Source organism: Poeciliopsis prolifica, unplaced genomic scaffold, assembly GCF_027474105.1.
Source record: "Poeciliopsis prolifica strain line A6 unplaced genomic scaffold, Auburn_PproV2 SCAFFOLD026, whole genome shotgun sequence".
Classification (NCBI taxonomy): domain Eukaryota; kingdom Metazoa; phylum Chordata; class Actinopteri; order Cyprinodontiformes; family Poeciliidae; genus Poeciliopsis; species Poeciliopsis prolifica.
This window is the reverse complement of record NW_026562401.1, coordinates 791,961-804,531: the sequence shown is the minus strand read 5'-3', so window position 1 is coordinate 804,531 and position 12,571 is coordinate 791,961. Positions and strand designations below refer to the sequence as shown.

The 12,571-nt window shown below is 38.0% G+C and overlaps 1 protein-coding gene across 3 annotated transcripts in view; it reads left to right on the top strand.

Annotated features, from left to right (window-relative positions):
* The window catches only part of fhod3b (formin homology 2 domain containing 3b), a 93,334-nt gene that overhangs the window by 40,495 nt on the left and 40,268 nt on the right, over positions 1-12,571 (top strand). For all 3 annotated transcript variants that reach the window (XM_055047562.1, XM_055047561.1, XM_055047560.1), the window contains exon 4: positions 9,731-9,798. In XM_055047562.1, coding sequence (XP_054903537.1) covers positions 9,731-9,798 — 68 coding nt within the window. The remainder of the gene's footprint in view (positions 1-9,730; positions 9,799-12,571) is intronic.

Genomic DNA, 12,571 nt, shown 5'->3' with positions numbered 1-12,571 from the left:
TATATATATATATATATATATATATATATATATATATATATATATATATATATATATATATATATATATATATATATATATATATTGTTCACAGCAAACTGCATTGAACTTTGTGTTTATGACATGACAATATGTCAGAAAGTTCAGGGGATATTAATAAGGTTGTAAGGCACCGTAATTTTGACATCTATGGTCATGCTCGGAAACATTAAAAATAGGGCAAGAACCATGGCTAGTCTGGTGGAAAATTAGTAATACAGGACAAGAGGTCCCCTTGATATATATATATATATATATATATATATATATATATATATATATATATATATATATATATATATATATATATATATATATATATATCAAAAAAGTAAAAGGAACTGGGGGAAGGCTGCAATGTATCCCATTTGTGCAAAAACCAGGTGTTTCAACATCTCCTTTCCATTAAGGGCAGTCAGTCACCGGGTGGCCAGTATGGAAATAAGATGGTGTACTGTGACACATGTGTTTGCTTCCTATTCATAGAGCCCAGTCTGAAATAGATGTGGTCTCGACTCAGCTGTGTTTATTGGATGGAGTTTGCACTGGTGCAGTTCCCCACGTGTCAGGTTGTCAAGAAGAAGGGGGAGCAGAGGAAAGTCAGGGGCAGAGAGGCCAAGTAAAGTGAGAGAAAATAAGTTTGAGTGCCTTTTTCACACTTTTTACATTTCTCAAAAATCTGCTTAATTGCTGACAACTAAAGAAAATCTTTTTTTTTTGCCCATTTTAAGCAATATAAAAAACCAAAAACCGTGGCATTGCTGACCTGTGCATTTATGGATGAGTGTTGAAAAAATCCCAGCATAAAATAGAAGTATACTGTACATGCTCACATGTGATAGTTAAATATATGAACTGGGAGTTAAAATCTCATTCTTTAGGCATCTGGCCCTGCATCTATGTGCACATTTTACTGTAGTGAGAAAAGCTGTTTGGCTCAGTCGTCAGCCAAGGAACACATGTGGAGTAGCCTGGGTCCATCTCTACAAAAAGTCGGTCATAATGCTGCAAAACAAACCAAAGCTTTAGGGTTTATAGAATATTGCCATAACAGCAACCACCTCCATTCGTCCCACTTCAGTTTTTGATCACCTAGTTCATATCTGTGTCTGGCCCACTGAACAGGTTTCTACTTTTTCTCTTGCTCTCCGCTCCATTACTTATCTGTGTCAGCACTTGTGAGTATGGGGGAAGCCCTGCTGAGGAGGTGAAAGGGTGTCAGCAAAGAAAAGAGGAGGCAAGAAAAGGAGGGTATTTACTGGGTGTTGGGAGGGTCACCCCCACCTGGTAGCTAAGGAATGACTCATTAGAGAGGCAGGCTCTAATAAAAGATTTGTCTGTCTTCACATGAGCCTCGCTGTGACGGCTCTCTCCTTGCCTGGAATCCTGCAGATTCCACTGTCACTTTCCTCCGCTGCTTCTCGTGCTCCGAGTCAGATTTTTATCTTCATGGTAAATTTGCAAAATGTTTAACCTGGAGGCTCACCTGCAGAGTATAACCGGTGAGGCTCAGCATGTGCAGTACAGAACAGCAATAAAAGATGGATGCACAGAAGAGTGCAGGAGCATTCACACACCTTCAGCTTTGCCACATCTTTACATGTTACAGCCACGAACCTCACAACATTTTATGAGGACTTTATGTGCTCGACCATCACAGAGTAATCTCTATCAAATTCTAATAATTTCATCTATTAGAATGAAACTAATACATGGCTTGCAATATTATTCCCCACCCACAAATTAAATGTGTGCCATGCAGTTGTCCTCAGCCCCCTTCACTCTGATACCCCCTAATAAAATACAGTGAAGCCAGTTGCATTCAGAAGTCACATAATCAGCAACACATCAAACAGATTTTACTCCAAACTAAGATGCTACTGCTGTCTTCCAGAGGAGATTTCGGTAACCAGAAAAAAAACTAAAACTTTCACTTGATGCAGGTATATAAACAAATGTTCTTAATCTTGCAGTGAGTATTGTGGAGCTCTGTGGGGCAGCGTTAATGTTTATTAAAGCACAATCTGGTGTCACATGCCTCCACCCGGATCGAATGTCACAGCTCTGTAATCCGATCTCCTCTCTGCTCCCAGCGGGCTCTGGATGCCGTGCTCTCTGGAGCAGCGTGAAGAGAAGGTCTGGGTTCGGCATCTGGAAAGGAAGTCGAATCAAAACGAATTACTGTGGTTTATTTGCACACTCCTAACACTGTCATTAACATCCCTGAAGGAACGCGTGTCCTCACTCCAGAGACGATTTACCTTGGAGTCCATAGGATCATTGGTTTAAATGCTTTTTATTGTCTATGAAGAGCAGCACAGTTTGAGTCTCTTTCCAGTGTTGTTAGGACTTATTTTTTCCATTAGAAGGTTAAGTGTCTATTTGATGGTTTTAATTTCTCTTTTTTCCCATAACTTTTACTCTCTGTGGGACCTTTGCGGCCTTCCTGTGAGGTTTGCCGCCAGTGACACGAGCTTCTTCAATCTGTGTGGCCTGACTCTGTTTTCCCTAATCCAAACCATCATGTCCATGTGTCTTCCATCATAACTTTCAAAGCATTTAGAATAAACTCCAGGTAACAGGAACAAATTAATTATTATTTTTCTCTGGAGTGTGCATCCCCATGTTGATGCTTGTTGCTTCTTATAATTGTACAGGTGTTTTCTGGTCCAAAGTTGGTCTGTGCTAACTATATAAACATTGATCTGTGCCTGAGTGCTATTAGCTGGTTTTATTGACTCATCATTCAACCTACCTTACAGCTATGGCGGAAACCTCAGACCTCAAAATAGCATAATGCCATCCAATGGATCTGCTGGTGATCCTTCTTAATTTCTTGAGTTTTCGCTTCATAAATTTGGGCAACTTTGCTTACAGAGCAACAAATGGAACATCAAAATACTGGGGGATGAAAATGAAAGGCAAAAAAACAAAAAAAACAAAAAACATAACCTTTTGTCCTTCCACATGCCAAGCAGAGATATTGTAAACAGGAGACAACACTCTCGCAAATGGCTGCAGTTTAGCTGACCTCAGACTGGACCTCTGTTTACTGGAAAAAATGGTTCCCATGGATTCTAGCCATGGAGAGTACCGCTCTGGCTTGTGACTGACTAACCAATGTTAACTAAGCCAGTCATGTTGCTGGTTTTGTTAACACCTATTAGCATGTCTGCTAAAAATGTGCTAAAAAAAGTTTAAGTAAATTCTTCTATTACTGCAGCAGTAGTAATAAATCAACATCAACACACTAAAGTGTAATTTTTGTATTACCTTCTGAATCACTATTCGAGGTCTCTTGTAGCATCGAAAAGGTAAATGTGAAGCATTTTTGTGATCAAAGTATTCTTTTTAAAAATTGATCAGGACATGAATTACCTGTTAAGTAATTGATCACTTCCAGTTTCTCTGGGTTATAAACAGACAATAGATAAAATAATTTCTTAGGCACTTGTCAAAATGAGAAAGGCAAGAGAACATGCTAGTCAGATCTACACTCAGAGCAATAATCATAAAATTTGGGAGTAAAAAAATTAGGGTGAATGAGGACACAAACTGATCTTGGAACCACTCAGAGTGAGGAGGATGATGAGGGAATCCTGTGGCTTTCAAACTGCAGTAAAGTGGCATTTTGCACACAAATCTTTACTAAAACCATCAGATGACATAAACATGTCAGGAAAATATATTTCTGTCCCACCATCATAAACTTAAACAGAACATTTTATTTCACAGAAATACAATTTCTATGCAAAATGACTTTATTTAAGCTATTGATATTTTACCTTGCAGTCCATCTGTGGCTTAAAATTAAACATTGATTATTTTTTGATACTTCATTGGACCAGTGCTTCTTATAGTAACTGTCACACATGAAATTGCATCTGTTCGAAAACAGTAACGTATTGTTTTTTGATTCCATAACAAAGTGTGTGAAAACACAAGTTGAATTTTGTCATACCAATCCTTATTTCTTAGCTACATATACGATTCATTCTTTTTTGTAAGACAATAAAGACTAAGTTGATCCTTAATTATGAGAAGTACTGACTACTTTTTTATTATTAGTAAAACTGTAAACCAAGTTTTACTTTGGTTTACAGTTATAAATAATACTGTGATTTTGTGATTGGAGTTAAATTGCCAACCAAAATGTCATATTTTCAGCTCCCTTTCATGGATCATTGTTTCCTCTCGTTGATATAAGAAAATGTCGGATCCATATTTCAGCATCTCTTGCATTAAAGCTGTTGATTTTACTGTGGATTACAATAAAAATTTTACACTCATCACTGTAGTGTGTAAAAGATCCTCCTCCTGTACTTTTAGGTTGACACATCTAGCAGAGAAAGTAAACATAGTTTAATTTACACCAGTCTGCGTGAGGTTTTGCTCCCCAGTGGGGTCCTTGTGGGTTTCCTGGCTGTGCTTTGGATTTGGTTTATGTGTTCCGCCTGCTGCGTGATGCATGAGCAGTGGTAGTCATCCTGTTCATTTTATAGCACTCCCTGGAACTGAAGGCATGTGAACAGATGAGCAACTAAACATTTTAAAGAGTTTTCAAGATGGAAAATGAAAAAGGCAATGACTTAAAGGCAAACAATTTCTCACAATTTGTCAGACGTCAAACAATGAGGGATATAGACTGGTTTGCAGTTTGGATTGGCATAAATAAAAAGCAACCGATGACTCAGAAAATTGAAACAGGGATCTGGAAATTGTTGGAATAGGATTCAAAGAACGTAAAAAGCAACACAGTGCAAATTTCCTTTTTTTTTTTTTGAAGTTGTCTTGTTAGGGGCAGCTTAAACATCATCAAAACCTTGAGCTGAATGAGGACATGAACTCACCATAACAGCTTTTTATCTGTAGCACATTCATGTTGATGATAGAAACTTCACTATATTTATGACTGTTCTGTTAATAAATAATTGAATGCTCTACCTCTTTGGCTATACCTACTGTAATGCTCTGTTATAGTAGAATCTATTGGTGCACTAGGATTATGCATCAAAAGACCCAGATGCTGGAAAGTCATGTCGCTGTACTTGGTTCTATTAAAACTGAGCGTGATGCTCAGCAAAATGATGTACTCATTCTGTGAGGTCAGGATTTTTCTAAATTGTATGGTTCAGTCATTACCATGTTATCAGCTTCAAGTTACACCAAAAGATCACATATTCAAAATTACTGTTAAAGCTTATTACAGAATTTTGCACTTTAAAACATGATCAATCTTGTTAATGCCATTCTCATTTTTGTCAGTGATTTTGCAGTATAATAATTAGCCAAGCTACAATCAAGTTGGCCAGAAACATAACCTGGTCAAATATGCAGTTACTGTAAACCCAAACGTAAAACTCGAATCTTTGAAAATGTTGTGCTATATCACGTGTAAATGAAAACTTCAAGCTGGATATTTCAAAAACATAAATTAGTAACCTGTTAATGTTGATGGTGTTAGACTGTTAGACAACCACTCTGTATCTGTGTGTCAAAATAAAAGCTGTCATAAAATTTATTGTACCTCTGAAAATAATCAGTATTATGACAATATGTGTGTAAACACCACCAATTGTTACATTTCATCATGGCAAAAAAAGATCATGACAATATAACAATGTGCACTGCAATGAAGTAGACTGAGTAAAACCTGCAATATTTAGTTATGGTATATTCAGATGTCAATGAACAATATTCAGCTCAGTCCTAATTATAACAATACATTGTCCAGTTGGTTATGCAGTGCAAAGTGGTAAGGACAATATATATTATTTCATTTTTTTTTAATTAAAAGCATTTAAGTTATTTTATGTATGTTTTTAATCTTTGCTTGAATTTTAACACACTGGAACTGTGATAGTTTGGTTGCAAGTTAATATACCTTCACAATCACATGTCAGTGTGATGAAGAATCAGCAACATCTCTGGAGGCTGGAAGATGAAAACAACCGTTGAAATGCCAGTTGTATGTTTTGCATATGTAAAGTTATATGGTTGTCACAGTTTGTTTATTTAGCTATTCTAGCTGTAATAGGTGAAATCATGTTAAAATCAGCCAAGATGTTTTATGTCTTCCTTTGTTCCCTGAGCTTGCGATTGCCCGATGCCAGATTATGTGGTGAATGTTATAAGAGATTGAGTCTGAAGTTTTTAGTATGGTTTCATATGCACATTGATTTGGGACCCAAACATTTCCTGTGGATAAATAAGCTCCCAGGTTTCTTCCTAAATAAGGAAATGGAGAAGGCCCGTTCTTTTGGGTGCATATCTGTGCCAAGTGGTATGGAACTAATCTCCACTGAGTTATTTCTCATTAAACACAGGCCTCTAGGAGGAACATCGGTGTGTGGACTGTGGATGGGGACAGCGAAGGAACTGTCTGTTCCTGCAGATGGGCTTCGTTTAATGCGAGGCAGGAATAACTTTCTGACAGTTTTATTGCAGTCCAAACTACATGGCTAAGTAGAGAAGCACAAGCCCTTTGTACAAATGGCAACGTAGCTGTACATGGAGGAATTTGTCTGTTTCGTTGTTGCTGATTGACGGACTCACACAGAACCCATTGGTGGGATACAGTCGAATTCAACAGCAACCCAAGTGTTGATTCATCTGCCAAGCAGAACCATCCCAGACTCCTCAGCAAAATGCTCGGTGCAATTTTTCCGCTGACTGATTAATGATCAGTGTCCATGTGGACACTGAGCAGTCGCAACAGTTTGGAAGAAAAGGAGCACTGATTGAAGTTGGGGTTAGGTATGACCACAAATCAAGCTCACTTTTTGTTGTGAAGGTGCGATGAGTAACCCTAATCCAAACTTCTACTCGTCTTTCTGTGGAAAGACAATCAAAAGACCCAATAGAGCAATAGAGCTGGCTATATTGTGACCTCCAGGAGGGAGTAGTATTATTTTAAAACCTTGTGGCATTAGGGTAATGCCTCGTATAAGATGTGTTTGGTCTTGATTTATTTAGTACGTGTAGTATGTTTACATTTTTATACTCCTCAGTTTTATAATCCCATGTATAACAAAGTTGCAAGAAATTTTAGTAATAATCAGCGAGCCAAAAAAAAAAAAATGCAACTACAAAGATGTGTCAGTTTTATGGCATGTTTTAAAAATACAATGTGACCCCAACTTGCACAGTTAGGGGCCTCAAACTGAAAGGTTCCAGTCAGGCTTCCTTCCTGTTATTTATAAAGACATAAATCACCAACATCACACAGTTTAGCCCTGACAGTACTTCTGGAGTTGCAGAATTTATTCCTCTAGGACGCTGCTGCCAGTAATTCAGGGTGACTTCCCCATAAAGACCAATACTCATCTACTCAAGAGGGAGTCGAGCCACACAAAGCCCTGAGCGCAGAAAATATTAAGATCTTAAAATTTGGAACAAGATGTACCGTTGTACGGTATTAGGTGATACCGTTGTAATGCTGTGTAATGTTGGTATGAAAAATGAATTAAAACAATACTTTCCAATCACATACAGGTGCATCTCATCAGATTAGGATATTGCCAAAAATTGGGTTGAGTACTTAGGTTAAAAAAGTGAAACACAGCATTTAGATTCATTGAACACAGCATAGTATACTCTAGATGTTATGAAAATGCAAACATTAGTAGAAAGTTTAATGAAAGGAAAATGATTCTTTCATTGGTACAGTTTATATCATTGTATCTGTAATGTATCTGTAATGTATCTGTAATGAATCTGTAATAAATCGGTGTAACATAAATATGGAATAAGCTCAGCGACCTTATTAAATAAAACTGTTACAATAAAACAGAGGAGCCTTACTGAGATCAATATGTGGTGGTCCTTTCATATTTGTTGGTATTTTTTGTACAAAATTTCAAACAACCAAACTTATTTTGCTTTTAAGTGAAATAAAGTATATTACCCTTCTTTCAGTCGCTTGACCAGCAGTGTGAGGCAACAGGTTAGTGAGGTCACCATTAAGGCCCCCTTAATGAGGTCATTAATGGGACCTCATCCCCTTAATGATAACTTTAATACAAAAGATTAGATTTATGAACATATTTTTACTGCAATTTTTACTATTAGGAAATCCAAAAAAGTAAAAAGCTTTAAGTTTAACCAAAATACTGCACCAAGATTTCTGATTAACTTAAATTTGAGACATGTTATTTCTCCTATTTTAGTTTTTATTCATTGACTCCCTGTTAAATCGGAAATATAATTTAAAAATCTCACATACTCAATCATCAAGCTCAGTCATATATCAGAAATTTGATTGTTCCATATGTTCCCAACAGAGCACTTTGCTTTCAGACTGCAGATTTATTTGTGGTCCCAAAAGTTTCTAAAGGTAGTACATTTTACTTTATTAGATTGATGGCAAGGGGGTGCATGTCCGTTTCTGTCAACAAACCAGACAGGCTTTGACAATTATACAGAGACAAAGATTATCTGTTGTTTTTGCTCAGCAATTGACATGCAGAAGACCTCATAATAACAGACTTTTCTGAAAACGTTAGGTTACTATTTTAGTATCGTGACTCAGTCTGCATGTTGTCACAGTGCCAGCAAATGATTTTTACTGAGTGGAAGGCTTCATGTGTGTTTTGAAATCTGTTGCGTGTCACTGGAAATCCTCTCAGAGACATCAAACTTTGAGTTTTCACTTTGTCTGGTTGAGCGTGTACAAGTATAAAGTGTCTGGCCACAAAACTGGCAGGCGTAACGAACCCCGGCCCTGTCTTTGCTTCAGTTCATCAGCTGAAGGGATTTAGTCTTCAGCTCACACAGCCAACAGCAATAATGAACAGGAGACTGTTGCTCTCCTGTCCCAAATCAAGTCAACAGTGTGAGTTTCTCACTCTAAAGTTTTACCCAAGAGCAGTTCTTTTTTATTATTTATGCTTTGTGCGAAGACTGTAATTCTTGCAGCATTATACACATACAGTATTTGTCTCTCTGTTGTAGATGATGTTTTAAGTACAATTTGTATGTGACAGAGAGGAGAAATGAAAAAGAAGAGCCACTGCAGAGTTTATTAAGGATTGAACGATCTGACCTGCACTGCTCTGCATTAAACTGCAATGCACTGCAAGCTGCTGTGTCTGCAACAGCAACTGTCAGGTTTTGCTGAGTCAGAGAGCGTTCACACAGCAGTGATGAGTAAGCCACTTTCCTTGTGCTCAACGCTGCCTCTCCCTGGTAGATCCTGCAGACTGCACAGAATCAAGGATTGCCAGAGGATCTGCAGAAAAAAAATGTCAGCATTTGAAACATCTCCTCAGATATCTCTTTACTACTCAGTACAGTTCCCATAACTGATTGATGCATTACTTGTTTCTTAGTCATTGTGGTGGCTAGTGGTCAAGGCTTACTCCGTGATTTCTTTTTTTATTATTATTATAGTAAATTGCAGATTGGTCCTTGTTAGCAGGAAGCATTCTCCGTTCACTAACTCTCTGCAGATGTTGTCTGAGCTTCTCCTACTGTTTTTATGCCTTCTTCGTTCCCCTTGTGGGAAAGTTTTTATATTTAGCGACTGGAATCCAATATTGTGTGCATTGCATTCACATGAGGAAGTGATTTATGGGAATATCATCTTATAGTGTACTAAAACGCATGGTGTTTAAAGGGAAGTCAGCTCTCCCAGTCACCTCTCTTGATAATGTTGCTATTAACCTTTTCCTCTTTTTTTCTTTCCTCACAGAAAAACTTTATAACTCCATAGGACGGGAGCTGCGGAGGGCTCTTTTTTCTCTGAAGCAGATTTTTCAGGTAATTCTTTAGTATATGTTAATTATTTGACAATGCATTGAGAATGTATTCACACCCCTTGAGCTTTTCCACATACAATTGGCCTGTTTGCCATAATAAATTTCAAGTTGTTTTGTTTCAATTGTGTGCTGTGTTATATATTTTTACAAGAAAAAAATTGTCATTGCTTTATTATTCTGTTCCTTCTTCTCTAATGCCCTTACATAACATTAAATGCAACTAGTTGACTTCAGAAGTCACCAATTAAAATGAGGTAGTTTGTGTGATTTAATCTCAGTATAGATCGATTAAACCCTCCGAGGTTTGGTTGAGAACAAAACATCTCTGAATGCAATGTTGAATATGTCATTTGAAAATGGTTTGTTTGCTACTGGATCAATAGCAAACCAAAGAAAACATCAACACGTACTTAAAGTGTCTGGTGATACATTTCAATATTATTCTTGAATAATGCAAGGCGATCATTATTCAACAAAGAACCCAAAAGGGATCTGGCATCTCTGATGGATTGAATCAATGGATCGTTAATCCTGTGGAAGACACAGCAAATGTGTTAACGACAGAGATCTGGTAAGATGAGACAAACATTTTAATTCACATGCAAAACTCTGTGTGACAGAAAACTGAAACCCTCAACACACCATTAACCGAAGGCCCCATGATGTTAGGCTGCTTTTATTCAGCAGGAAAAGAAAAACTGGGCAGAGTTGATAAGAGTTTGAAATTGAACTTTCAAGCCACGTTAGACTTTAACCTTGAGGCAAAACAACAACATCCAGAGTCAGAATGGTACATACAGTTAGGGCCAGAAATATTTGGACAGTAACACAATATTTATGAGTTGGGCTCTGCATGCCACCGCATTGGATTTGAAATGAAACCTCTACAACAGAATTCAAGTGCAGATTGTAACGTTTAATTTAAAGGATTGAACAAAAATATGTGATAGAAAATGTAGGAATTGTACACATTTGTTTACAAACACTCCACATTTTAGGAGCTCAAAAGTAATTGGACATATAAACATAACCTAAACAAAAAGTTTTTTCTCAATATTTTGTTGCGAATCCTTTGGAGGCAATCACTGCCTTAAGTCTGGAACCCATGGACATCACCAAACGCTGGGTTTCCTCCTTCTTAATGCTTTCCCAGGCCTTTACAGCCGCAGCCTTCAGGTCTTGCTTGTTAGTGGGTCTTTCCGTCTGAAGTCTGGATTTGAGCAAGTGAAATGCATGCTCAATTGGGTTAAGATCTGGTGATTGACTTGGCCATTGCAGAATATTCCACCTTTTTGCTCTCATGAACTCCTGGGTAGCTTTGGCTGTATGCTTGGGGTCATTATCCATCTGTACTGTGAAGCGCCATCCGATCAACTTTGCAGCATTTGGCTGAATCTGGGCTGACAGTATATCCCGGTACACTTCAGAATTCATCCGGCTACTCTTGTCTGCTGTTATGTCATCAATAAACACAAGTGACCCAGTGCCATTGAAAGCCATGCATGCCCATGCCATCACGTTGCCTCCACCATGTTTTACAGAGGATGTGGTGTGCCTTGGATCATGTGCCGTTCCCTTTCTTCTCCAAACTTTTTTCTTCCCATCATTCTGGTACAGGTTGATCTTTGTCTCATCTGTCCATAGAATACTTTTCCAGAACTGGGCTGGCTTCTTGAGGTGTTTTTGGGCAAATTTAACTCTGGTCTGTCTATTTTTGGAATTGATGAATGGTTTGCATCTACATGTGAACCCTTTGTATTGCTTTCATGGAGTCTTCTCTTTACTGTTGACTTAGAGACAGATACATCTACTTCCCTGAGAGTGTTCTGGACCTCAGTTGATGTTGTGAACTGGTTCTTCTTCACCAAAGAAAGTATGCGGCGATCATCCACCACTGTTGTCTTCCGTGGACGCCCAGGCCTTTTTGAGTTCCCAAGCTCACCAGTCAATTCCTTTTTCCACAGAATGTACCAGACTGTTGATTTTGCTACTCCAAGCATGTCTGCTATCTCTCTGATGGATTTTTTCCTTTTTTTCAGCCTCAGGATGTTCTGCTTCACCTCAATTGAGAGCTCCTTTGACCGCATGTTGTCTGGTCACAGCAACAACTTCCAAATGCAAAACCACACACCTGGAAACAACCCCAGACCTTTTAACTACTTACTTGATTACAGGTTAACGAGGGAAAGGCCTTTTGAGTTACTTGCAGCCTTTGGAGTCCATTGTCCAATTACTTTTGGTCCCTTGAAAAAGAGGAGGCTCTGCATTACAGAGCTATGATTCCTAAACCCTTTCTCCGATTTGGATGTGGAAACTCTCATATTGCAGCTGGGAGTGTGCACTTTCAGCCCATATTATATAAATTGTATTTCTGAACATATTTTTGTCAACAGCTAAAATAACAAAACCTGTGTCACTGTCCAAATATTTCTGGCCCTAACTGTACATGTACCGGTACTCAAAGGCCAGGCTTAAGTCCTACTGAAAAAATATACTTTATGTTTATTGCTGTCTCCATTCACTCCGATTGTACATGAGCTATGTTGTGAAGAAGAGTGGACTAGATGTGCAGAGGTAGGAGAGACATTCCTAAAAGACTTCCAGCTGCAGTTGCAGGCAAAATAGATCTTTCAAAGTAATCAATCAGGGATGGAATAGGAATGTACAGAACCCTTTTACAAGTTATTTGGGGAAATAAAAATTTAATTAAAAGCCATTTATCTATTTTTCTTCCACTACTCATTTATGCACTACTTTGTGTTGATCTATCACAT